The sequence below is a fragment of the Candoia aspera genome, chromosome 2 (assembly GCF_035149785.1).
Source record: "Candoia aspera isolate rCanAsp1 chromosome 2, rCanAsp1.hap2, whole genome shotgun sequence".
NCBI classification, from domain to species: Eukaryota; Metazoa; Chordata; class Lepidosauria; order Squamata; family Boidae; genus Candoia; species Candoia aspera.
Genome location: NC_086154.1, coordinates 265,837,822 through 265,865,477, shown reverse-complemented (window position 1 = coordinate 265,865,477; position 27,656 = coordinate 265,837,822). Strand labels below are relative to the sequence as shown.

The 27,656-nt window shown below is 45.3% G+C and overlaps 2 protein-coding genes and 1 long non-coding RNA gene across 3 annotated transcripts; 1 reads left to right on the top strand and 2 right to left on the bottom strand.

Moving 5' to 3' along the window:
* The first annotated feature begins 81 nt into the window (after nt 1–81).
* Nucleotides 82–903, top strand: MRPL17 (mitochondrial ribosomal protein L17). Its single transcript, XM_063291147.1, has 3 exons — nt 82–293; nt 397–465; nt 549–903. The coding sequence occupies exons 1-3, from the start codon at nt 87–89 to the stop codon at nt 819–821; spliced, it is 549 nt and encodes a 182-aa protein (XP_063147217.1). The 5' UTR covers nt 82–86; the 3' UTR covers nt 822–903.
* Nucleotides 904–6,276: 5,373 nt separating this feature from the next.
* On the bottom strand, nt 6,277–6,959 carry LOC134488807 (uncharacterized). The gene is made up of 2 exons (XR_010067053.1): nt 6,759–6,959; nt 6,277–6,426 (listed from the first exon to the last, which is right to left on the bottom strand). It is a non-coding gene; the product is annotated as an uncharacterized LOC134488807 (long non-coding RNA).
* Nucleotides 6,960–7,425: 466 nt separating this feature from the next.
* Nucleotides 7,426–27,443, bottom strand: ARHGEF39 (Rho guanine nucleotide exchange factor 39). The gene is made up of 9 exons (XM_063295960.1): nt 27,281–27,443; nt 24,756–24,850; nt 22,582–22,702; nt 22,285–22,403; nt 21,937–22,007; nt 21,632–21,760; nt 8,850–9,079; nt 8,524–8,612; nt 7,426–8,236 (listed from the first exon to the last, which is right to left on the bottom strand). Exons 1-9 carry the CDS (start codon nt 27,428–27,430, stop codon nt 8,191–8,193), a joined length of 1,050 nt encoding a protein of 349 aa, XP_063152030.1. The 5' UTR covers nt 27,431–27,443; the 3' UTR covers nt 7,426–8,190.
* Between the last annotated feature and the right edge of the window lie 213 nt (nt 27,444–27,656).

Genomic DNA, 27,656 nt, shown 5'->3' with positions numbered 1-27,656 from the left:
CGTTGCCCGGTTACCGCGCCGGTGCTCACCAATCAAGCGCTCGCGCCCCGGCGAGGCGGCCCTTCCGCCGCGCGCGTGCGCGCGCGATGACGAAGGTGGCTTCCGGCGGCGATCCTGCCATGAGGTTGACGGCGGTGGCCTGTATCTCCCACGGGCGGCTGCGGCGGCGGTTCGGGCTCGGGCCGCGCTCGCGCCTCGACATGCTGCGGAACCTGGTCACGGGCCTGGTGCGCCACGAGCGGATCGAGACCACGCGCGCCCGCGCGGACGAGATGCGCTTCTACGCCGAGCGCGTGAGTGGGGCGGGGCGGCTCTGCCCGAGGGGCCGGGCCGGGCCGGGGGCGGGCAGGCGGGGAGCCTCGGCCCACCCCACCTCTTGTCGTTTCTGCCCCGCAGCTGATCGACCACGCCAAGCGCGGCGACGCGGACCCCCAGGCCATGCGCCTGGCCGACTTCTGGCTGACGGTGAGCGGGCGGCGGGCCGGGGCGCGGAGCCGGGCGCGGGGCGCGGAGCCGGGCGCGGGACTGAGCGCGGCGCTGCCTTTCAGGAGAAGGACCTCGTGCACAAGCTCTTCAAAGTGCTGGCGCCGCGCTTCGCGCCCCACCAGGGCGGCTACACGCGGATGATGCGGATTCCCAAGAACGACAACCTGGACCGGGCCGAGAGGGCGGTCCTAGAGTACAAGGGGAACCCGCTCCCTCCCTTGCCGCTCCCCCGCCGGGACAGCGAGAAGACGCTGGTCAACCAGCTGCTGAAGGGCTACCGGGAGGAGCTGCTGCGGACGCGAGGAGCCCGGGGCCCCACGGGCACGGCCGTGTAGCGGGCGCCGCTCCTTTCTCTGCTGACCGGACTGGCCTTGCCGCGGGGAGGCTTGTCAATAAATGCATCTCTGTGCAAGCACCCGGGGTGTCCTTGGTCTCTTAGGCGAGAGAGTGGGAGAAGGCTGGGTGAATGAGGTTGGGTGGGGGGAGCCAGTGCTTCCCATCAACAGTCGGGAGATTGGTGGGGAGGGCAGCAACTGGAGGTTATGTAAAAAGAGCATATCTACTCAGTGGAAAGGTCAACCAAAACCAGCCAATATAGTAATGCCCTTATATAAATCTTTGATAAGAAAACGTTGGAAAGCTGTTCACAGTTCCAGTTGGGTCACCTCAAAAAGGGTATTTAAGAGCTGGGAAAGGTGCCAGAAAGGACAAAATGTTTAGCAGGCTCCATCACCTTTGTTTTAAACCATTTATATTGTTGCCCATCTCATTACTGTGACTATCAGCACTTGATTATGTGCCATCAAATCAGTGTTGACTCTTTATGTACCACGAAGTTGTTTTCCACTCCAGACATTTTCTCCAGGACAATCTATCCCTAACCTGTTCTTTCATGTCCCCCCAAGGTGCACTCATCGCATCTGTAACTGAGTCCATCCCCCTTGTGGTTGCCTCTCCTCCTCTTTCCTTCCCTCTTTCCCAGCATTACAGCCTTTTCCTGAGAGCTGTTTCCCCCATAATGTGTCCAAAGCAGGATAATTTGAGCCTGGTCATTTGTGCCTTGAGTAAGAACTCTGGGTTGATTCATTTGATGATCCATCAGGTTGTTTTCTTGGCTATCCAAGGTATTATCAGGAGTCTTCTCCAACACCAAAATTAAAAAGCACCAATATTCTTCCTATCTTGCTTCATCAAAGCCCAACTTTCACTTCCATAGAGTGTCACAGGGAATACCATGGCTTGCACAAATCTGATATTTGTTCGTTGTTTATTCGTTCAGTCACTTCCAACTCTTCGTGACTTCATGAATCAGCCCACGCCAGAGCTTCCTGTCGGTTGTCGCCACCCCCAGCTCCCCCAAGGTCGAATCCATCACCTCTAGAATATCATCCATCCATCTTGTCCTTGGTCGGCCCCTCTTCCTTTTGCCTTCCACTCTCCCCATCAGCATCTTCTCCAGGGTGTCCTGTCTTCTCATTATGTGGCCAAAGTACTTCAGTTTGGCCTTTAATATCATTCCCTCAACTGAGCAGTCTGGCTTTATTTCCTGGAGTATGGACTGGTTTGATCTTCTTGCAGTCCAAGGCACTCTCAGAGTTTTCCTCCAACACTACAGTTCAAAAGCATCTATCTTCCTTCACTCATCCTTCCTTATGGTCCAGCTCTCGCAGCCATATGTTACTACAGGGAACACCATTGCTTTAACTATGCGGGCCTTTGTTGTCAGTGTGATGTCTCTGCTCTTAACGATTTTATCAAGATTTGTCATTGCTCTCCTCCCAAAAATTAAACATCTTCTGATTTCCTGGCTGCAGTCAGCATCTGCAGTAATCTTTGCACCTAGAAATACAAAGTCTGTCACTGCCTCTACATTTTCTCCCTCTGTTTGCCAGTTATCCATCAAGCTGGTTGCCATAATCACAGCATTTGAATATCTTTTCCAAGACCTTCATGGCTGGTCTACTGAGTGCTAGTCTGTGGCATATTTCTTTTTTTCAATACAAATTTTATTAAGTTTAAAGCTTAAGATAAAAAAACTACAAAAAAGAAAAAGTAGAAAAACAAAATGAAAAGAGATTTTTTTAAAGAGATTACAGTGACTTCCGACTTTCAACAGCAAGTATATACAGCAATTTCCATAATTAGTCCCTTATTCTAAATCCACCCAAAAGCCCATTATTTCTATAAATCATTCCATCACCAAAAACAATTGTTCCCTCCCATATTAATTAAACAACTATTTAAACCTATTCAACTTCCCCCCTCCCACAGAAACCCATTTATTTAAGTAATTCCTTCCTACCACTGTTTTATATATTTCTAACCACTATAATAAAAATCAAATTATAAAACATTGAATTGTCTACTTTTATACTTAACAATGCTATAACAATCTTAGTCCTATTGAACCTAAAACCAAACTTACTCTTATATCTTAGAAGTCTTGAAAACATCAAATAAACTTTAAATTAATAAAATCATACAAACCTTAATATTAATCCATATACATAGTCTTAATTTCTTCTCACATTGAAATAGATCAAAACATTTACTTAATCAAACTATAAGTGTTTCATAAAAAACCAAATTATAAAAACATGTAAAGTTGTCTACTTTTATATTTAATAATACTACAATCCTAACCCTATTTGACCTAAAGCCAAACAATTATTATTATTAATTATTATTCCTTAGGAATCTTAAAAATCTAACAAACCATATGAAGAAATCAGTAAATCTTACTCCAAATCTTTAAAAAGACAAAGACATTAAAAAACCTCATTATCGATTAGACTATCTTAAATTTTTTACCCCACCTCGAAGTATACCAAAACATTTATATACCCCATTTTACATAAAAGGCATTTTTCATACAAAAATCACACAGCCCAACTGCCCCTCCCAAAAAAGCCTCAAACTGCTGAGCAAAAAAATTCCCACAAAGCAAATTCTCTTCTCTCCCATAACAATCCCATGGAAAGCCATAACAATACCCCAGACAAAAAAAATTCTGTGTAATCTTCAGCTCAGTCTGTCACTTTAACCCCTCTTTGCCTGGCATTATTTCAACTTCACAGTCAGTGTTTCCCTCTTTGCCAAGACCTCCTTCTTCAGCCAGCTGACACTTTAGAAAAAATCTTTTCCCCAATGTCTTGAAGATTCTGCAGAACAATTTGATGGCACTCTGAGAGGATCTCTTCAAATCTCTGCTTAAGCTCGCAACAGAACTCTGATAGAAGCTCTTTAAAATCACCCATTTTTCAGGCAGTAGATTATGGCACCCCCTAAATACTTAATTCATACAGATAGGAGTTAATGGGTTAGGTAAAGGTAAAGGTTTCCCTCGATGTAAAGTCCAGTCGTGTCCGACTCTAGGGGGCGGTGCTCATCTCCGTTTCTAAGCCTTAGAGCCGGCGTTGTCATAGACACTTCCGGGTCATGTGGCCAGCATGACGACACGGAACGCCGTTACCTTCCCGCCGAAGCGGTACCTATTGACCTAATGGGTTAGGGAGCAAAAAAAGGGAAAGAATGAACAACTTCCAGATAAAATTAGCAACAAAAAAAAAACACTAACAGGTCTCAAAAGTGAGCAGAAAACTTGAAGTTGAAAACAGTAAGTCCAACATGGAGGAAAATACACAATCCTTCAAATTCAATGCAGAGATAATAACAGGAAGGCAATTACATATTCTCAATCCTTATTCTTTTAAACGGGAAAAGAAGCCAGAAATTTAAAAAGAAAAAGATTAAAAAATATAATAAGCACCAAGAGATTTTGCTTTTTCCTGATGTAAAAAGCCTCTCTTAGGGTACATAAGCTTAAAAAAAAAAACCATATAAACTGGGTGTTTTAGAAATGGGAGGCTCAACCTACTGTCCCTTTAAGGCTACAAACGCAGCTAGGAAGAGATGGTTTCTCCTGTCATCTCTTACTGGAGCAGAGCAAACGCTGCAATCTCTGGCTGCAAGACGGCATTCTGGAGAGCAAAAGGAGTGATTCCAAGCTTTTTCTTCTCATGGAAAAGCTCTGGGCTCTAGGAAAAAGCCTGTAAGCCTGAAAAAAAAGCACACATTGCCAACTGTGCCTGCCAGAGCCCGCAGACACAGCTGCTTAGTCGGCCACGTTCCCACCGGAAGTCTGTCTGTGGTGTATTTCTTGACTGCTTGTTCCTTCACTATTGATGGTTGATCCTAAAAGGCAAGCTATGCACCACTTCGATATCTTCATTGTCAGTTCTCAGACTGGTTGTTCTACCTGTTGTCATTACTTTGGTCTTCTTTATATTAAAATTTAGTCCCATTTTTTCACTGTGGTCTTTGGATTTCATTACTAGAGTCTGCAGATCCTTCGTATTTTCAGCTATCAGAGTAGTGTTATAAGTGTAGTACAGGTTATTAACAACGGCAAGGGGAATTGCTGGAATTGCGGTCCTTGAGTAAAGCAGTCACGTGACATCTCACTTAATGACCACTTTGCTCAACGACTGAGATTCCAGTCCCAATTGTGGTCATAAGTTGAAGACTACCTGTATGTTGACTTACTTTAGATGTTCTTTGGCTTTCTTAATCATCCTTATTACGTCACCAATAATTCTTGTTCCTCACCTTTTCTAAAATCAGCTTGAACATTCAGCATTTTCCTTTCCATGTAAAGCTTTAATCTGTGTTGATTGGTCCTCCATGAATTTATCCAGCCTGTTTAAAGACATGCAATCCAGTAGCTGTCACCATGTGTCTTGTAGTAATGAATTCTGTGTGATACTGATACATGATGTGAAGAAATGCTTTCTATGTTCTACTTGCCTTCCATCAGTTCCACTGGAGAGAAACTCCCTGCCATTCATGAGTTTATTCACCTCCATAATATCTTTCACCTCCATTTTTCTAAGCTAGAGTCTGAAGTCTGGACTTGCTCTTAAGGGAGTTGCTCAAGCCCTGTAATCATTTTGGTTGCTCTGTTTTGTATGTTTTTCCAACCTTTTTCCAATGCATCAACTTAGAACTGTTTATAGTATTCCAGCTTCAAACACATCCTTACTATGTGGCAGCTTTAATTTTAATCGTTTTCCTAAAGATTCCTGGCATAAACTTTGCTTTCTTCACAACTACCACATCTTCATTGTGCTGTCCACTGTGGGCACCAGATTTTTTTCTTAGTTACAAACGACTTGGTCCCCCATCAGTGTCTTTGCGGAGGGTTTTTTCACCCAGTGTGTATCGCTTTACATTTAAATTGAAGTGTATTTACCATTTGGTTAAGCAGTGTTGTAACCAAAACCTGGCACACCTAGAGCAACCAAATCACTTGAAGATACAACATACATTTATTAAGTGTGCAAACAAGTTACAGTGTACTCTTGGCTCTCAGCAAAGCATTGGCAGCTTGCTGAGCAGCCTTGAGCAAAAGCAGAACCACAGCTTATATAACCTTTGCCCTACTAATTACAAAGACAAGACAAAGAAAAAGGCAGACACTAAATTACAGCAAGACGTTGAAATGTTTTTGATAAACCCATCTGGGTGACCATATTATTTATCCCTTCCAACTAGGTCAGCATGCTAGCTATACTTTCTCTGAGATGTGGCTAGTGAATAGAAACCATTTGAGCCACTGGTTCCTTGATTCTTCCTCCTGTCACCACTCAGGATCGATTCAACTTGCTGGGAATGCTTTAATGCAAGGGCACTTTAAGCAGTTCACATGTATTGGGCAGGGGGGGCCGCATCTCATAGACTCCGTAGTGGGTGCTGCTCGGTGCTCTCACGTGTGGGAGGGTGCCTTTTACCACCACAGCAGTTAACCAGTTTAAGGAGATCCTTCTCAAGTTCTTCATAATCACTTTGGAATCTCACTACCACAAATAGCTTCTTCCCAAGTCAAGACCATTTATAAACAAGTCAAAAGACACCTGTCCCAACACTGATTTCTACTGTATGCTTTCTGTTTTTTAATGGGTTAGGTAAAGGTAAAGGTTTCCCTCGACGTAAAGTCCAGTCGTGTCCGACTCTAGGGGGCGGTGCTCATCTCCGTTTCTAAGCCTTGGAGCCGGCGTTGTCATAGACACTTCCGGGTCATGTGGCCAGCATGACGACACGGAACGCCGTTACCTTCCCGCCGAAGCGGTACCTATTGATCTACTCACATTTGCATGTTTTCGAACTGCTAGGTGAGCAGGAGCTGGGACGAGCAACGGGAGCTCACCCCGCCGCGCGGTTTCGAACCGCCGACCTTCCGATCGGCAGCTCAGCGGTTTAACCCGCAGCGCCACCGCGTCCCTTTAATGGGTTAACAGTCCATAAAAGGACAGGTCATCTTATCCCACAATCATGAAGCTTACGACAGCCTTTGATGAAGACTTTGTCAAAGGGTTTTGGAGAGTCTTATTAAACAGCATTAACAAGATCGTAAATTAGTCTAACAATTCATCTTGGACAGACATTAAGCTGACAGACTTCAGGTGTCCAGATCTCTAAGATGTGTTATATTGGTTACCCTTAACGTTGGTTACCCTTAAGTCCTTTGGCACTGTTATCTGTGGAGAACAAACTGATTTTTTCCTAGGTCAGCAGTTTCTCATTAAATAATTTTTGTTGGATGCCATCAAAGCTTGGTAATTCATAACTTTGATACTCAACATGTTCTAGAATACTTTGTCACCTCCCTGAGAAAGTCAACACAGGGTCATATATCTGTCCTATATTTTGAAGAAAACTCAATTAAATTTCTTTGCAATCTCCATAACACTTTGAGGATCTTTCACTGCACTTACCTGCTCTGTTTTCTGGTTCAAATATATTTAATATTTTCAATTGTTCCCCATCCACTTTTCCTTTTGAAAAGTTAAAATTAATATAGTACATAACGTAAATGTAACATTTCTTTATTCAGTCATTCATTCAATTTGTATGGCTGCCCAGAGTCACTAAGGTGGGATAGACAGCCATACAAATCGAATAAATAAAATTCTGGGGGGAAAGCATGAAACATTTGTTGTATTGAATATTTATTATATCTTTTTGCATTGTGCATTTTTTAAAAAGCATATGACTTACAATGCTTGAATCAGCATGGACTTCGATAACACAAGATTGGATGCTTGTCCTCTGTCATCCACAGCAGGCTGTGTGATTTCCTACAGTGTTGCTATGACAAGTGGATACAGCTGTTCCTCTTGAAAATACACTAAATACCAAAATCTGGCAAATGTAGTAAATTAGACTTCTTTCCTGTAGTTCTGATATCTATTTCCTCACATGGCCTTCTCTTTAAAAAAAAAGTACAGTTACCTACTAATTATTATATTATTAGGCTGTCTTTAAGTCATCACTAACATTTTCTTAAAGCAAGTGTCTGTTAAAAAAATGATTTAACATATTGCAAACATTTTAAAATCAAAATATATTGTGCATAAACTTGAAAATTAAATGCATATTCTGAAAACATTTATTCCTTTGACAGTTACAAAACTGTATTTTCCCTATCCATCCTCTCTCTACAGTGTTCAGCATTCCAGGCAGTATCACTGCAGACAGCCCCAACCTATTGGGAGTGCAATCAATGAAGGAAAGGGTGCCTCAAGTGGATTTTACATTCAGACATTGCAGAACAAGATACATTTGAAAATAAGTCTTCAGTGATTTGCTTATTACATCTATAATAATACACAGGCCTCTTCGCAGCTTGCTGCACGTTCCCCTGGGTCACTCAACCTTCTGGGAGGGTGGGCTGGCACTGACTTGCAATTCTCTGTAGGTAAAGAGAAACAATCATAATACCTTCCCTTGAACCAGACCACAATCTCTGGGTCTGGTCAACCAGAGACCATTTTAGACAGATGTCCACTGAAGAGTCAGTGGCTATAGTGAAGGAGCTGAACTGGCGAGCCCCAGACTCACATACAGCTGTGCTGCTTACTGGGCAACTTCGGTGCGGTCACTGTCTCAGCCTAATCAAGCCTTGCTGGGTTGCAATAAGTGATTCCATGAGCATTATTCGGAGCACTTTAGAAAAGAAGTAGGAGGAGTGTAGTCTACCTGATAGCAATCACTAGGTTCTGGTGCCATTTGTCAAAGTCCTCCTGATCACAAGACATCAACAGTAATTTTTTTTGTGGGAAGGAAAGCTGAAAAGGGAGAAAGGTTGTCAGAAGGGTAGAAAGCCGTTCTGGGGTCAAAAGGAAGACTTCAGAGTTCACCCACATCAGACTCCATGGCCGGGGAGTTACTAGTGCTTGCCATCTCTTCTTGGCACTAGCCACAGTTGTGCCTCCCACATTACTATTAGTTGTAGATCAGCCATGGGTTTCAGGGGAGAGGGACAAGCCCACTTGCGGAACTCGGAGTGGGGGAAGAGTACTTACACTGAGCAGCCCTCCTTGGCTTTGGGTGTGACCGAACACCTTCTCCACAACGCAGTGACTGAGAGGATATACTGCCCGGCAAGCAAACTTGTGTGAATTCCAGGGGTGGAGTGGGTGGCAAGGCTTTGTTAACAACAAGATATCAGAGAAAAGGAAGAACATCCTGTGCTTCATTTCCTTTCCCTTGGAGGGTACAACCATCAGCCACCCTTCCTGAAGATACCAGCGCCCTGCAAGGTAGAAGCACAAAACCCCAGGAACTTATTAAGGAAGTTCTGAAACCATCTGAGGTCCATCAGTGACACCAGGTGTGTGTTCCTCTGGGAGCTGCAGAGGGATCAACACCAATAGCTGAGGCAAACCACTGGCACATGAATCCCAAAAGTCAGCCTGTTGACTTCAAAAAACACCATGAGACAGAATTTATTTCCAGGCAATATTTTTAATTTATCGTATTTTTATTACCGCCCATCTCCCCCACTCGGGGGACCCAGCAATAACTGGGTTCTTAACGTGTCGGAAGAATTACTTTAGACTCCGTTTTCCTCCATCAAATAGATTCAAAGCATCATACAGAAATACAAAAACATCAAAATCTGAAGATATATACAAATGCAAAATGCAAATGAACAGTTTACAATAGGAAACACCATACTGTATTGTGAAATCAACTCTAGAGCCAGAAAATGTATCAAAACCATTTAATACACCTCTCTATCCCTGGAAATCATTCTTGTTTCCACTATGCACTTACATTGCCTTTTCTTTAAACTTCAGGCCTCTTTTTCAGGATTTCATCAATGTCCTTCAATCATGGCTTTCTCAGTCCTCCCCTTCCTCTTGATCCATTCACTTGTCCTTTATGTACTTGTTTGCCATTTCAGTCTCATTCATTTTCTCTTAACGACCAAGTCACTTCATACTTTTTTCACACTGGTCACCCACTTTTCTATTCAAACCTCATTCATTCAGCGCCCATCCATTCATTAACTCATTGTTTTAACACACGGTGAGTGTGTTAAGTACCCCATTCCCATTGTGTTCAATGACTTTTATGTTTCCCCTGCAATACCCAACTCTCCCTTACACAGTAATAAAATGGGTTAAAATATGCTCTTATACACAGCTTCTTTTGACTAACATTTGCACGTTTTGAAATTTCTCAAATCTATGTTTCTCATCCTTAGTAAACACACACATATTCAGCTACATGCTATAGAGGTATTTTTTGCCATATATGTATAATTTCTAACTGTTCACTCTATTTTCCCTGTCAAACCCTACCTTAATTTTCAGGTCCACACTCCACCTTACATAATCTAACATTTGGGGTAAATCATTTGGGTTCTCAGCCAACAAAATTGCATAATCTGCAATTAAAAGTGCATGTATGTCCATATCCCCAACCAACATAACTCTAACATCACCATAAGTATTCCCTCCATTTTGTCCATAAATACATCAAAAAACCAAGGTGGCGTTTCACATCCTTGCTTTACTTGGCTGAACCACTGCCTATACGTTCCATCTGTTCTCACGAGGTTTTACCACCATCGTACATCTCACTTAACTTCAGCAACTAACATTCAATTCCATATTGCAGAACATCCTTTATCATATGCCTATTCTAAATGAACATACAATAAACTTTGTTTCTCATACTCGTACACTTCTCAATGATCTGCTGAAGAGAGAAGTCTTGTCTGCATACTCCCTATCCAGACTAAAGCCATACTGCAGTTTCAGTTTTTGTTCACTGTCACCACTTGTACCTTTGCAATCAGAATTCTGTTAAAAACCTTCCCAGGCAGTTCACAAACTAATACCTTGTAGTTTTTACACTCAGTCTTGCTAACTTTCTCTTGTATAAAAGGACCAATGGTGGCTTTCTTCCAATTGCCAGGTACAGATGCAGTTTTCACCAACAGCTTAAAAATGTGTCAAAGCCATTAGATAAGCAAACCACACCCATACCATTTCTCCAGATACATAATTTACATGTGCAACTTGTAAAAAAAATATTTTTTTTCAACATTCTCACAGAATTGATGACTTTTCATCAATTATATTTTGGACATTAACATTCCTATCACTCGTTTCAGTTCCATACTTCAGCATATTTTTAACCTGTTGCCATGTTTCAACATAGCATACAACTTATTTTTCATTTGTGTAGCATACTAATGTATCATTAATTTTAATTTTATGCTTTGACATGTTGCTGTCATTTCCCTATGCCAGATTTTTAGCATGTTTTTAAATCATGAATTGTAAATGGTCTTTCTAAGCAGATACTCACCAAGCAATCGCTATTTTCATTCATTCTTGGCTCTCCAATTACTTGTTCTATACTTTCTCGTCTCATTCCCACCCCTTCATAATCACCTATGCAATACTTTTTCTCCTAGATCACATCAATTTCTAGTGTTGTATGATTTTTTCCAAAACACATCTCAGGTTCTTCCATTCTCACCATTTACCAGGGCATTACCTACAACTATCCCCCTTTTATGCAACCACAGCCCTGCATATGACATCAGTTCATACCTTCTGACACACATTTTAGCTCTTCCTTTCATAAACCAACATGCGGACTCCCCCCCCCCCCACAAAACAAGCCAGTTTGGTCTAGTGGTTAAGGTGCTGGGCTAGAAACCAGGAGTCTGTGAGTTCTAGTCCCACTTCAGGCATGGAAGCCAGCTGGGTGACCTTGGGCCAGTCCCTCCCTCTCAGCCCAACTCACCTCACAGGGTTGCTGTTGTGGGGAAAATAGGAGGAGGAAGGAGTATTAGTTACGTTCGCCACCTTGAGTTATTTATAAAAATAATAAAGACAGAATAAATAAATAAATAAAATAGTAAGATCGTAAGAGAAAGTATACTAGGAGAAAGTATGTTACCATCCTTAATAGCACGATTCCCTTCTATGCTCATGTCAATTCGTTTTGACTGGTGAGTTTGGCATACGTGAATCGGGAAGTCACAAGCACAACCAAAACCCCATTTTACCCCAAGCATCCTCCCACAGTGCTGTACAAGCTAGAATTCTAATACAGAGGCTTCCTTGCAAGTCACCAGCCACCAATTAGGTAGGACCTGTATAAGTCTACTGACACAGACTCAGGATAGGGCACAGTACTTGGACTTGCCAGAGGGTAACATTCTGGTCACTCAAAAATGGATCTGATGGCAAATAATTAGCTCAACCTCTTCTGGGCTGTCTTTTGCCGTTCTACTTTTCAGTGTGTATTAGCTTCACCTGAAACTAGGTTAACCATTTTTTAAAAATCAAATTCCCCGTAATGCCGATTAAAAAAACTTGCCCCAGCATAGGATGTAAACTAAAATGCATAAAAACAATATATACAAAAACAAAAGCACATCCCCCATGAGGCAGGTACTACAGTCAGGACCAGAAATATTGGAACAAGGATAACTCTTTTGGCATTTGGCTTCTGCACACCACCACACTGAAGTTGAAAGGAAACACACCCAGATAGGAGCAAAGTCAGGACTTTCAGCTGTACAGTTGTAATTGAAATTATTCAACCCGCATTGCAAATCAGGTTGATTGTCAAAATGTGCAGACTTTCAGCTGTTTGCAACAAACAAATCAAACGAAACCAATTGAAATAGCTCAACACAACTAATGCTTCAAGGGGTGTCCCCAAATTCAACTGAAAATGCAACTTATAGTGACTTCTCCAGTCTCAAAATTAGTCAACCCCCTGAACAGAATCCATCACAACAGCACACATAAAGTATGCAAAACAGGTGTTGTCTCAAGCACACCTGATGCAACTAATCAGTGGCTTCATTAGTTGCACCAGGTGTGCCTGAGCTGGAACACACGAAAAACCTGAAGTGGCTAAGGGTTTGTTGAGTGTCACGTTTGACTGCATGTTAGAAATACAGTCTGGCTAAGTCAAAAGAATGGTCCACAAAGGTAAGAGAAGAGATCATCGCCCTTCACAAACAAGGAACAGGATACAAAAAGATAGCGAAGGCACTGAACGTTCCTAGAGACACCGTTGGAAGCACAGTTCGCAAGTTCACAGTTGAAGGAACAGCGGTGACACTACCTGGACAGGGCAGAAAAAGGAAGCTGTCAATGGCTGCAACCAGATTTCTGAGAAGGCAGGTGGAGAGAAACCCTTGAGTGACTGCAAAGACCTGCAGCAAGACTTGGTGGCAACAGGCACTGAGGTTTCAGTGAGCACAGCAAGGCACGTACTAAACAGAAGGTTTCCATGCCAGAACGCCAAGATGTGCACCACTACTGACCCAAAAGCACAAGAAAAGTCAGCTCCAATATGCTCAAAATCATGTAAATAAGCCACAGAAGTTTTGGGATTCTGTTCTGTGGAGCAATGAAACAAAACTGGAACTTTTCAGCCCGATGGATCAGCGGTATGTCTGGAGGAAGAAGAATGACGCATACGCTGAAAAGCACACTCTGCCTACAGTTAAGCATGGCGGTGGCTCGGTGATGCTCTGGGGCTGCTTTGCATCCTCTGGCACTGGAAACCTGCAGCGTGTGGACAGCAAGATGGATTCAGTGAAGTATCAGGAAATCCTAGGAGAAAATGTCATGCCGTCTCTAAGGAAGCTGAAGCTTGGGCGTCATTAGACCTTTCAATAGGACAATGATCCCAAGCATACCTCAAATTCCACTAAGGCTTGGATGCAGAAGTCCTGCAAGATTCTACAGTGTCCATCACAGTCACTTGACTTGAATCCCATAGAAAATCTCTGGTGGGATTCGAAGAAGGCGGTTGCAGCACGCAAACCCAAGAATATTACTGAACTGGAGGCCATTGCTCATGAGGAATGGGCTAAAATTCCTCAGCAACACTGCCAGAAGATGGTGTCTGGCTATGCATCTGGTTTGCAGCGGGTCATAACAGCAAAAGGGTGCTCTACTAAGTACTGAAGATGCTTGCCATGAAGGTTGAATAATTTTGAGACTGGAGAAGTCACTATAAGTTGCATTTTCAGTTGAATTTGGGGACACCACTTGAAGCATTGGTTGTGTTGAGCTATTTCTAATTACTTTTGTTTGATTTGTTTATTGCAAACAGCTGAAAGTCTACATTTTGACAATCAACCTGACTTGCAATGGGGTTGAATAATTTCGATTACAACTGTAATTCAAAGGGGTTGACAAAAGTGGGGCACTAACCATTCAGGAAATACAGCCAGTGGCATACACACACAGCCATCGTTGGTGGCTCATAAGTAATGGAACAAACCGACATCATTACAAACATGAGGTTCACCTTTAATACCTGGATGAAAATCCTTTGCAGTCAATGACTGCCTGAAGTCTGGAACCCATGGACATGACCAAATGCTGAGTTTCCTCCCTCGAGATGCTTTGCCAGGCCTTTACTGCAGCTGCCTTAGCTGCTGCTTGTTTGTGGGTCTTTCTGCCTTCAGTCTTATCTTCAGTAAGTGAAAAGCATGCTCTGTTGGGTTGAGATCAGGTGACTGACTTGGCCATTGAAGAACATCCCACTTTGAGAAACTCTTGGGTAGCTTTTGCTGTATGTTTTGGGTCATTATCCATCTGCAATATGAAGTGGTGTCCTATCAGTTTGGCAGCATTTGGCTGAATCTGAGCAGAAACTATAGCCCTATACACTTCAGAATTCTTCCTGCTGCTTTGATCAGCAGTCAGGTCATCAATAAACACCAGTGACCCAGTTCCATTGGCAGCCATACATGCCCATGCCAGAACACTGCCTCCACCATGTTTGACAGATGATGTGGTATGCTTTGGATCATGAGCTGTTCCTTTCCTTCTCCATGCTTTTCTCTTCCCATCATTCTGGTGCAAGTTAATCTTGGTTTTATCAGTCCAAACAATCTTATTCCAGAACTGGGCAGGCTTTTTTAGGTGTTTGCTGGCAGTCTAATCTGGCCTTTCTGTTCTTGAGCGTTACCAGTGGTTTGCACCTTGTTGTGAAGCCTCTGTATTTACATTCATAAAGTCACCTCTTGACTGTTGATGTTGACAATGACATGCCTACCTCCTCAAGAGGGTTCTTGACCTGGCTAGATGTTGTGAAAGGGTTCTTCTTCACCAGAAGCAGAATTCTGTGGTCATCCACTTTAGTTGTCTTCTGTGCTCTTCCAGGCCTTTTGCTGTTGCTGAGCTTGCCAATTCCTTGTTTTTCAGGATGTTCCAAACTGTTGTACTGGCCACTCCCAATGTTTTTGCTATCTCTCCGATGGGTTTATTTTGTTTTCTCAGCCTAATGATGGTCTCCTTCACTTGCATGGACACCTCTTTGGACCTCATGTTGAGAGTTCCAGTGAACAGCTATCAAATGCAAATGTAACACTCAGAACCACCTCCAGGCCTTTTATCTGCTTGATTGGTCATGGGATACCCAGGAAACAGGCCACACCTGGCCATGCAGCTGCTTGTCAGCCATTCGTTCCATTACTTATGAGCCACCAACGATGGGGGGAGGGGTGTATGCCACTGGCTGTACTTCCTGAATGGTTAGTGCCCCACTTTTGTCAAACCCCTTGAATGACAGCTGAAAGTCCTGACTTCACTCCCATCTGGGTGTCTTTCCTTTCAACTTCAGTATGGTGGTGTAGAGGCCAAATGCCAAAACAGTTATCCCTGTTCCAATATTTCTGGTCCTGACCGTACTTTAACTTGTTGTTTCCAGTATCATAATAGGCGATTTCTTCTGTTAAGTGAAACTGTTGGGCTTACCTTTTGGAGACCAGAATGGTATCCTACAGTAACTCCAAGCATCATTCTCAGTTGCCTACAAGAAAGGGATCTACTTTAGCAGGGCCTGGGGTGGTGGTGGGGATAAACATTAAGGCACCTTCTGCAGTACAGAGTGCCCAGAGGCCACAACTGGAAAGCAAATTTGTCTATGTAACAGGGTCTAATGGAAATACTTGCATCCCCTCCAGTTGCAGCCCTACTCAGGTCTATCCAGGGGGTCCCTCCTGACATGGCAGTTCAGGTAACTACTCCTCTGATGGAGTTGGCTGTGTTGCCAAGGGGGCTCTTTGTTGCTGGCAAAGGAGGCAGTGTGTTGTATTCCCAGGTAATGGTGCATAGTTGCGGGGATGAGACTGGCGCCCCTGAGAAAGCAATGCATGTATGGGTGCCCAAGTATTTGGCTAGCAGGATGGAACCCAGATTGAAGGCCTGTCTATTATAGAAACAAAATGTAACAAAGGCCCTCCACCATTATCTCCAGAGAAGCAAGTTGCAAAGGAAACAACTGCAATAAATTCAGTGCTCACATCGAGAGCTTAAAAAGTGGGTAGAGGGCATTGTGATTCCACTCCATCCTCAGCTGACAATTCCAACCAGTGGTGGAAGGGGAGATTGGCTTGGTGGTTGCTTCAATATAGGGCTCCACTGGGGTTGGTTCTCTCCCCCATATTTAATACCTATATGAAGCCATTCGGGGATGGCTTTCAGCAACTTGGCATCCAGTGTTATCTGTACACTGAGGATACCCAGCTTTACATCACAACCCTGGGCCATGCTGGAGATGCTGCTGATCACGTCTCAATGCCTGGAGGCTGTGAGGGTTTGAGGGTTTGGGTGGGACAGAACCAGTTGAAACCGAACCCAAGCAGAACTGAGTTATTGTTTGTAGTTCTATTTCAGCCCCAGTGCTTACTCTGGATGGGGAGGCACTGCCTCTGAGAGAGCAGCTCCATGACTTTGAGGTCCTCCTGGACTCACAGCAGCAAGTGGAGGCTGTGGCCAGGGGAGCCTTTGTCCAGTTTCATCTTGTGCATCAATTGCAGCCTTTCCTGGGTCAAGAGGACCTTGCAACAGTGACTCATGCCCTCATCGCCACCCATCCACTTGCGGCTACCTTTAAAGACCATTCAGAAGCTTCAGTAGTACAGAATGCAGCAGCCCAGATGCTCACCAGTAGTCATCATCAGGACAATGTAACATCTTTACTGAAGGCCCTGCATTGGCTGCCTATTCACTTCCAGGTACAATTTAAAGTGTTGGCTTTAATCTATTAAGCCTGTATGGCTTGGTTTCTGCTTTGCTCTGCCCAGTGCAGAGCAGTAACCAACCATTGGTGCTGCCCAGAGCCACATCCTCAACCACCTCTACCACTGCCTTGGAAGTGGGGGCAGGGAGGATGCTCCCCATATTTAATACCTCTGGTTTCTGGAGCTTTGCAGCTCCCCCAGGGATGCTACCCCCTGCCTGCCTCCTGGCTACCCAGCACTACAGTCTGACTTCTGTGGCTTGGCTGGAGGCTATGCCATGAAATTGCAGCAATAAGGGAGAAAGGCTTTTGCCATGGTTCACAGCTTGTGTCTCCTTCAGCTGCTTCTTGCTCCTGCCAGTTTGCTGCATAAAGTTTGGCAGAGCCAGCTGATAAGGGCACCCTACCCCCCACCCCATCGCTGTCTCCTCCAGTGGCCTCCACAAGGCTTTTGTATTGGCTGCATCACCCATGCCTCCATCTTCATGTGAACATATGGCACTATGAGTTTCTGTGTCCCTTTGTCATGATCACCGTTGCGATGCTTGTGACATCGCAACGGCTCGCATGACAATGCAGGGAAATGGGTACCGGGCGGATTAAGGGAAAAGGCAACTAGCTAACAAAAGAGAACAACAGGTGCTGGCAACAAAGTATCAACTCTAGCAGAGGCACAGAAGAGAAAGATACAATGTTGCAAAGAAGGTGATTGACAAGACCAGACCACAAGGCGCCCCCGAGCTGTCAAAGAGATTACGAACCTGATCGCCCGGCAATGAACCATCACCGGCCAGGGAAGCAATCAAGGAAACACCCAGAGCACAGGAGGGGCTCCACGACCCCTCACCTACCAAAGACGGAACCGACGGGGCTCGGGGGCGCACCCAGAGTAAGAAGGGGTGGAGCGCTGACCAGCGCGGGCTATTTAAATCCCGTTCTGGCGCGCTCCACTCACTCTCAGCTTTCTTAAAGGGCACGCATACTGTTACTCAAATAAAACCAGAACCTAAGCCTACACTAGCGTCTGCGTTTTTGCTGGGTAGCAGGCAGAGCCTGACACCCTTCCTCTTCTTCCATTTTCTTCTTTGCTGGATATAGTGGTTGTATTATTACTATTGTTGTAGTTTCTCATCCCCTATAGCCTTTTTTCTGGAAGGCAAAGCTAAAGGGTGGAGTTAAGGCCAACCCAGCATTCCGTGTCCTGCACTCTGGATGGAGAGCAGGTCTGGATCACCTTCTTTGCGTGTTTTATATCTGCTCTCATTTCTCAGAGATTAGCCAAGCTTCAAGCTCTCTTTATTGTACTTAGTTTCCAGGACCTTGATAATTGGCAAGGCATAATTGGCATTATTACTTCCTGTAATTATTAGTGTACTGGTGCCTCAGATTCAGTGGGAAAAAGTTGCTTTGGCCTCAAACAGCACAAACGTGCAGGGTACACACACATCAATTGTGGGCAACTCCTTAAACAACTGCTTCTTTTACCAGGATCTCAACAGCTGTGGCATGATCCTGCAAAAGCTCTTTTGGGTTAAAGGATTGCCCATAGGTAGTACACATTGTGCACGAGCATTTCAAAGGACCTTCTCCCTTCAGATCCAGAGTGCTGTACGCCCTAAAAGTTATACTTCGGTTGGTAGAGTCTAAAATTGCCTTTCTCTTTTCTTGCAACCACATCACATTGTTGACTCCGTTTTCAATCAATTATTATTGCAGAATCTTTTTCACTAGTACTTTAATACTAATAATACTCTAAAGTATCCTTTATTCTATATTGCATGTTTGATTTCAGATTATTAAGTAAAGAAGTTTGCAGAATAGAGCTGAATCTTTGATGGGGAATCTCTGATGAGCACTCTTAAGTAAAGATTTGCAAGGCAATTTGATATCCACCCAGTCATCATGTCCCTCAGCCCACATCTACCTAGTTTGCTAGTAGAAATGTCAAACGGTACTTTTCAAATCCATTGCTGAAATCAAAATATATTGTTTTAGGATATGCTCTAGAGTCTCCTCTGGTATTTCTGCTCTATAGTTTCCCAGAGCCTTCCTTTCCCTCTGTTTGAAGTCAGGGGCATTTGCCTTCCTCTGATGTCTGGGCCCATCATCCATTCTCCAGGCTTTCTTGATCCATAAAGCTGAGCCAAACAGTGCCCTAGGATGCCATTCATCTCATCGTGGAGATCTAAATTCATTTCCTCAACTTATTTCTATCAGTCTCAAGCTTCCATCCTGCTCCTCTTTTAATGGCACACAAAATGGGAAATACGTTCTATTTCAGAACCCGAAACAAACCATACTATGTCAGATGTTCTGCCAAACTGTTTTGGATTGGCCAAAGTTTCACAGAAACAAAACCCAGAACATTTTGGTTGTTCTGGTTTCATACAAAACAAACTTGAGATCCTGAATTGATTTACTAGGTGTGTAGGGTAAGGCTGGAACATGCCATCCCTTTTGTCACCCTCTTTCCCCACATGGACTATGTGCTGGCCCACTATCTTTCCATCTTCCCAGCTCCTTCCCTTGCACTCTGTGCAGCATATCTCATGAGTCCTCCTGCTAATCTTACCAGTATTTTCCCTCTCTCTCCCCCATCTGCCACCAATATCCACAAGCAACATTGTTAAGCAAACCCTTCAATCTTGGTTATTTTCCATCCCCCCCGCCTTCCCTTCTGCTCAGAACAACCACTTCTGTCCATACCTGGAACAAAATAGACCAAAACATCCAAACGTGCCTGGCTTGGTTTGAGCACTGCTCACCCAAAACAGCTGCTCCATATACAGAAGGGTTCATGCACACAACGTGTTTTGTGTCCCTAGTTCTCCTCACAAGTACACGGCAGAACACTCACCCACCTGTGAGACAAAACAGGTACTGTGTTGCTGTTTGGTATTGGCTACCCGTCAGCACTTTACATCTGACATGGGGCAGCTTGTATACTGATCCCTTTCCTTTTATTTGGAACATGTTTAAAGAAGCCCTTCTGCTGCTGTTAGCATCCTTCCCCTCAGCTCATCCTGAACCTTTGGTCTCCAGAAATTCCAGAACTGCCACGAGGGTACTGGTACATACTCTCTCTGGGTGACTGGCCATGGGCTTCACTAAACTGTGCAGCCACACTGGCTTCTACAGCTGTCTTCTTTCCTCATGGGAATTGTTTGCAATGGTGCTTATAGTGCCTAGGACCTCCCGCCCATGTTGTGCTTGTTCTTCCCTATTAGCTTCTCCTGCCATGACTTATCAGTGCTGTAAGTTAGATCCACATTTTTATAGTCCAATATTATATGCATTTAACTATACAATATTACTATTATATTATTATTTATTAAACTTGGACACCACCCAACTCCCAACAATTCAGTTTTAAAATGAAGTTCTCCACCATTATATGGCCACTTTCCCCAGTATTCCTGCTATGTCTACTTCCTCAGCTAAATATTTTCTGTTGGTTAGTGTCAAGGTGAGCTGATCTTCTGCCTTCCTCCACCCTCTGATGGAGAAAGTTGTCAGCAAGCCAAGTCAGGAATTTCTTGGAAGTTGTCTCCCCAAAGATGGTAACTGAAGTAGCTTCTCAACTCCTAAAAGCCACATGCAGCCCAAAAACAAAAATAACCCACAAACTACTCCAAAGCTCTCCTACAGAACTTGGTCCTTGACCAGACTGTAAAAAAAAAACCGCAACCTAATGGGACACTAGAAATTCAGTGTTTCTTTGAAAAAGTCCTCCTTGTTCTAGATGCTGGGTGTGAAGGGTACAGCCAGCTCTGGAAAGGCAGTGTGTGAGGGGACACAGGTTGCAAAAAGAACCCTTGGGAGCTCCATGTGTCAAGACTTTCTAGTTTTCTGAATGCCCAAGCCAGCACCTTCTTACTGCCAAGGTAAAGGTAAAGGTAAAGGTTTCCCTTGACGTAAAGTCCAGTCGTGTCCGACTCTAGGGGGCGGTGCTCATCTCCGTTTCAAAGCCTTGGAGCCGGTGTTGTCCATAGGACACTTCCGGGTCATGCGGCCAGCATGACTCACGGAACGCCGTTACCTTCCCGCCGAAGCGGTACCAATTAATCTACTCACATTTGCATGTTTTCGAACTGCTTGGTGTGCAGAAGCTGGGACGAGCAACGGGAGCTCACCCCGCCGCGCGGTTTCGAACCGCCGACCTTCCGATCGACAGCTCAGCGGTTTAACCCGCAGCGCCACCGCGTCCCTTTTTCTTACTGCCAACTTACCCACTAATCTGAAGCAGATCATCCCCATTACATCAACCCATCCAACCTGGTAAGGCAGACCCCATCCATGAGGGACTGTCGATTGGCTGGGCCCAGGAAGAGAGCCTTCTCTGCCGTGGCCCCCACCCTGTGGAACACTCTTCCCCCAGAAGTGAGGCAGGCCCCCACTCTCCTGACCTTCCGGAAAGGGATGAAGACCTGGCTCTGCCATCTTGCTTGGGGTGGGAGGAGGGGTAATCAATCCTGGGGGGTGGTTAGCGCCTTGAAGACACCCCCATGAATTACATGAATTTAATTAAGAACTTTTTAACATCCCCATCTTGGATTTTATATTTATATTGCTATTTAAAAATACTGTTTTTATTGTATTTTAACTTATATTTATTTTAGTTTTATTGTAAACTGCCCAGAGTCACTCTTGAGTGAGATGGGCAATGACAAAATTTGAAATATAAATAGATAAATAAATAGTGTTAATTGCTGGTTTTATTCTACATCTGAACTGTATTTAGTTGACTAGAATAAGTACTTGACAACCAACTCAGAGGACTCACCTGGAGCCAGCACTTGGGTCTTCTGTCCCTTGAGCCGTTTCTGAACCTGCCTCATCACCTCCAAGTTCTCACGGACACAAGCAATTTCCTGGACTCGGTGCAGGACCTCCAAGACAGACTTTAGAGCCCCTGCAAGTGACAGCGTATCACCCAAGCACACAGTAACCTCTTCTCCTGGCTGGGTAATGGGGAGGAGGAGGAGAGCCACCACTGCAAAATGCTGCCAGGCAAGAATCTGTGGCCAAGAGCTGCACAGCTGAAGACTCAACTTCAGGAGCACATCGTGGGCTTGCCAAAAGTCCTACCTTGAAGTTGATCAAACCCAGAGCTCTCTGGGGGAGTATGCTTCACCAAATCTTGCAGCAGGTGCCTATACCTGACAAACAGATACCAGGGGTGGGGGAGATGCAAGCAACTGCCTCTCAATTGCATATCAGAGGCCCCAGCCTTCCCCCGCACATCTCCCCGCCCTGCAAGCCAAGCAGAAGGCTGCTGTGAGGTGAGGCTCTTCTGCTTCACCTTTTTCTGCCGTGGCCCCCAGCAGCCTCTCTCTGGAGCTCAGGGAGGAGTGGTGGGTCAGCATCCCCTTGCAGGATGGCTTCCCAGCTAGAGAAGGGAGACTCAGCTCTGGGAACAGAGCTTCTGCCACTTACTGATGGAGCCTTTGCAGGGGTAGCAGCAGCAGCTCTTCCAGCCGGTGACCTTTAAGCTCTGGGCGGGATTCCTGAAGTTTCTTAAAGCGGGAAAAAGCTTGGTTCTTCTTTACCAGTTTCTGCAGATGCAGCCCAGCAGAGGGAGAAGCGGGTAAGGGTGGCCGGCCAGGAGGTTCTGAGAACAGATCCCCAAGCTCACCTCCATCCCAAGGTCTTGGGCAAAAAGCAACCCAAAGATGCTCCTGACTGCCAAGAGCAGATTGCTGGAAGAACCTGCAGTAAGCAATACAGGCATACCTCCAGGGTGTTCTGAGCCTGCTCCAGATTTTCTGCATGGTGGACATAGAACACCAGCTGGTGGCAGAAACCCTGTAGTCCAAGTGCAAAATGACCCCTTGCCAGGTGAAAAAGGAGTGTCCTGCAGGCACAGAGAGGAGCCTTGAAGGAAATGGCCAGGGCCAGTGGCCTTTTTCTACCCACCTCCTTCCTGGAGAAAAGAGGCCATCCTAGGCAGCTGCCCAACAGGGTGTGCAAGAATTAAGGTTAAGGCATAAAGAGAAGCAGAAACTGCTCAGAAGTCCAACTTCTTCCACTCGATCTACCCTGCTTCCTTGTGAGGCTCTCTAAAGTTTCTTAGCTGAACCTGACCGACTACACTTGCTTTAAAGAAAAAGCCATTTAACACCTTTCAGGGCAGAATCTACCATCTGACAGAAGAAAGCACACTCCCTCCTCAACCAGCCACTTTGCACCTGCCTCTCTGCAGTCAGCTTACTGCAAGTCCCATTCAGTTCAGACCAAAGTTAGTACAGGTAGTCCTTGACTTACAATGGCAATTGGGATGAGAATTTCCATCACTAAGCGATGCAGTCATAAAATGTAACCACACTGCTTAGCGACAGCAACCCCTGCAGTCCCGGTTGCCATCATTAACTGAATCCCACAGTTGTTAGGCAAGGCAACTTCCTGCTGGCTTCCCATAACCAAAGTCAGTGGGGCACCCAGGAGGAAGTTGCAAGTTCCAGGCCCTACTCGGAGGCAGGTAAGTGGATGCTGCCAGATGGGGGAGGGAGCGAGGGGGTGGGCAGGGGGTGGGGGAGAGTGTGCGAGAGTGCAGAGGAGGCACCACGCTGGTCAAGGAGGGTGCGCGGGGCTGTGTGAGTAGCCAATGCAGCGCAAGCGCAGAGGGGCTGAGAAAGGGTGCACAGGTGGGGGAGACTTACCCGGCCAGCTTCCCCTTTGACTTTCTGGGGAAGCTGGCATGGAAGATTGCAAATGGTGATCATGTGATCACAGGGCACTTGGCAACCAGTCACAAGTGCAAACGTGACCATGGGGATGTTGGGACATCCAAGGATCAATAGTAACCACTATTCATTTAGTGCCATTGTAACTTCAAACAGTCACTGAACGAACCCAGCAAGGGGGAAAATGCCACCAGAAGGGTCCCGAGCAACTCCGCAGCCACCAACAGCCAGGTGTGCTAAAGGCCCAGCTACACCTGTCCAGAAGCAAGGGAGAATGTCCCTCAGTGCCCAGCTGCCGAGGTCATGCAAGACAGAGCGGGTGGGGAGGTAGAAGGCTCAGAAGCAGCAGCGCCATCCAGATTAAATGGGAGAACAGATTGGGTTAGTTTGAAAAGAGACCTAATAGTAAAACAGGCTGTACTTAAAATACAAAACCAGAGTACATGGACAGACTGCAAAAGAATTTAAAGTAGAATTAGATCACAAATAAGATAGGGCAATCTAGACCGAAGGTAAGGATATGAGAAACAAACCCAAATCCTTATTTGGCTGCTGCTTTTGGTGATAAGCATCTTTTCTGATTGGCGCTCTCAACTTGTCTGGTTCTGGCACTACCTCCGCAAAAGATCTGGCAAAAAGTCCCACCAAACTCAATTGCCTTCAGCGGCCACAGCTCCAAAGCCCTGCGTGGGTGTCATTCCTCCCTGGGGAGAGTTGCTGCCAGCCCTCAAAACACTCCTGTTTTTCCACAAAAGGAAGGACCCTGAATATCCTATTCGAGACAGACAGATACTTTTCCAGGCACTTGCTGCTTCTGGTGGGCTGGAGGAAGAGGGAACTGCTTCCATTTTAGAGGATGTGAAAGTATGTTTCTTCAAAACAAAATGTTGGCTAACTCCACTCACTGCACAAAGGTGTTTAGCTAAGGAATTGTGTACATTGTATGCATTTGTTTTCATGTGAAAAACAAATTCTTTAAATAATTTACAGTTCTGCAACTTTAGTTTTTCAAGCCATATTCAGCACATAACAGCTCTAGTCTGCACATAGCAGCATCCAAATACTGTGGAGTATTCTTGTAGCTGATTAATCAGTCCAGCGTTGGGTATGAACACTCAGTTTTCGGTTTAAAGGAATGGATGAAGTACAGGAGGAAGGCAGATGAAAGCACATCATTCTTGCCCCCCACCCCAACCTGCACCACTGCTTCACTGCAGATCTTACCGGCTGGCAGAGCAGATGGATTCCCAGGATCCAAAGACAGCCTCATGTACTTCTGGCTTCAAGATCCCCTTGGCCTTCAGGATGACCACAAAGTACTGAAAAGGGACATACCACCATTACTATTCAGTTGCAATTGAATAAAACATTCCTGTTTTCACTTTTCCTGCAGCAAGGAAAAATCTGGCTTTGCTGGATATCTACAGTTTGGTTCTTTACTTTAATACTGCTTTTTAGTCAAATGAATCTCAGAATAGTTTACACAGTGCATATACTCTGTAGGTGATGCAAGCAACACTATGGTATCTTGCAAGGTAAACTTTAGAAAGCCTGTCTTAAACAGAATTACTTGAGCATGCTTAAGGTAAAACTGGGCTTCGGTTACGCTATGATATATTAGCTAAAATGTGCTGAGCCAACCAGTTGTCTCTTTAGAATGCTGTGTGTGGCAGAGGTACAACTAAGGCTGGTAACTTAGTGAAAGCCTCAACTGACTAAAGCCATGGCAGGCAGTGGAAGTCAAATCCATGGGCCCATTTGGTGATGACCATGCTGTTTGGAAGATTATAACTCAGAACATAAGAGTAAATGGTAAAGAGCATGAATTACCAAATAAAATGCAAGAAATCAAAATAGATATGTGTATCTGTGAAATTAAGGGAAAAGAAAAATGCATAATAAATCTGATTGTGGAAGGAAATCTGATTGTGTGAAATGGTGGAAGAAATTCAAATCCAAGCTTTGTTCATATGTCTTAGCAAAGAAGAGGGGGTTCTTTTTAATTAGAAAGCAATCGTTAGGAAGAACACACCAGGTCCTCCAATTTTGGTGAAGTCCCCAGTGTTTCAGTGGTACCCAGTACAATACCTTAATCCTAACTGTATCCATTAAAATATTTGCAGGCTTCATCAGTCCAATGAGTGTAGGGTTTGCTCCCTGTTTATCTGCAGTGGCTTGCCCTGCCAGCATGGGTGGGGGTGTGGTATCTCCCTGGTAGTTCCTTGATTAGGGTATTGTTTGTCTGCTTGATTGTGTGTCTCCTTGGTACTTCCTTGATTAGGGTATTGTTTTCTGTGTGCTTGCTTGTTTGTCTGGCATGGATTAACACCAAACAATCAAGCAGAAAATAATAACTAATCAAGGAACTACCAAGGAGAAAACCACATCCCCACCCAAGCCGGCAGGGCAAGCCACTGTAGATAAACGGGGAGCAAACCCCACACTCATTAGCACTGACCCCACACTCATTAGCACTGACATTACCTAATGAAACATCTGCAAGCAAACAATTAAGCTCAGAGAGCATCAAGGACTCCACAGCTCAGCATGTCTTAATAGAAAGAATGAACAAGGATCAAATTGCAAAATAAATATATGAAAGAAGAGTGAATGTTTCAAAAGGAAGGGGAACACTGAGAATGTCATGACTGGATGGTTGAAGAGATCCTGAAAAAGAATGAACTAAGTTTAAAGTAGAAAAACAATGCATGAAGTGGTAGAGGCAAAGATGGCTTGCAAAAATAGAGAGGCACTCTCTCTCAGCCCAACTCACCTTACAGGGTTGTGGTGGTGGGGAAAAGAGGAAGGAGGAGGAATAGGTATGTTCCCCGCCTTATTTATAAAAATAATAAAGGGGTAGAAAATAAATAAATACTGTTGGTGCAAACTTCCCTATTTTCTTTCTTACCTGAAGTCTCCTCTGTAATGTATCTCCCCAGATGCAATGTTGCCTGACCAATCCAAGCCCAGTGTTCAAGGCACCAGGATTTGAGCCAGCACCCGGATTGCTCTGCCCCCTCCACCCTCCACTCTGAAAGGATCCCCTCTGAAATGGGCTAGCCCTCTCTTTGGGCTCCTGCTCTTCCTAGCAGGAATATTTATAGACCTGGGAGAGGGAGAGAAACTGCTGCTATTAAATTTATTTTTGCTTTATTTTCTGCTTTAAACATTTCAGTAAACTGCTGTTTTCAGTGGCCTTACATAAGTGGAAGTAGACATGTATTAGACATAAATGCATTTATTTACTGGTGCAACTTGTATGTTACTGCATTTCCAGAGACTGAGTAGCTTAATAAAGATTAAAAACACCTATCAAATTAACTGTAATCAATCAGTCCGCTCACCCCTTTGGGGTAGTGTGATCTTACTCATCTTCTAATGTTTTTCTGAGGAGGCACCTTCCCGGAAAATACAGTTCGGAAGGTGGTTTGGATATCTGGGGGTCCGCTGCTCCAAGGGAGAGATCCCAAGACACCGGCGCTCGCTCGCTCGGGGGTGAGCCCTCACCAAGGGCTTTCCCGGCGCCCTCCCCATCTCCCCGGGTGGGTAGAGGCGTCCTGACATACCGCTCCCCGCGCCGCGCTTGCAACACGCATTTCCCGCGACCTCCATACCCACGGACGCCTAGTTAGCATGCCGGCTCGAGCGTGGCTCGGTGGGGTAAAGCCCGCAGCCAGCGGCCCCGCAGAAAGAGGCGCGGGAGCGTTGCGCCCCGCTGGCCTGCGGCCACGCGCCCGGCGCCTCCTCACCGTGGCAACCCCTTCGAGCTGCTCGAGGTATTTCCCTTCCGTCCGGAGCAGCGCCTCAACTCCCCCGCAGCGCTTTCGCTCCCAGCCGGCTCTCCGCTCCTGCGCAGGGCTGGAGCCGGGCTCGGGAAGGCCCAGAGCGGCGGCGCTCATCGGGAACGTGGAGAGGAGGACCCCGAAGGGTCGCCGCGACCTCGGCTCTGCCCGGCGCCCTTATCCGCGCACCGGACCGGGAAGGGGGTTCCGTCCCGGGCTCGGCTTTGGACTGGCCGGGAGCCTGGAAGTGGGAGGCTGCCTGTGCCGCCGCCCTTCTCGGGCAAGGTAGCTGAGTCGGCCCCGGAGCTGCGCCGCCGAAACTCCCGCCTGGCATTCAAACGGT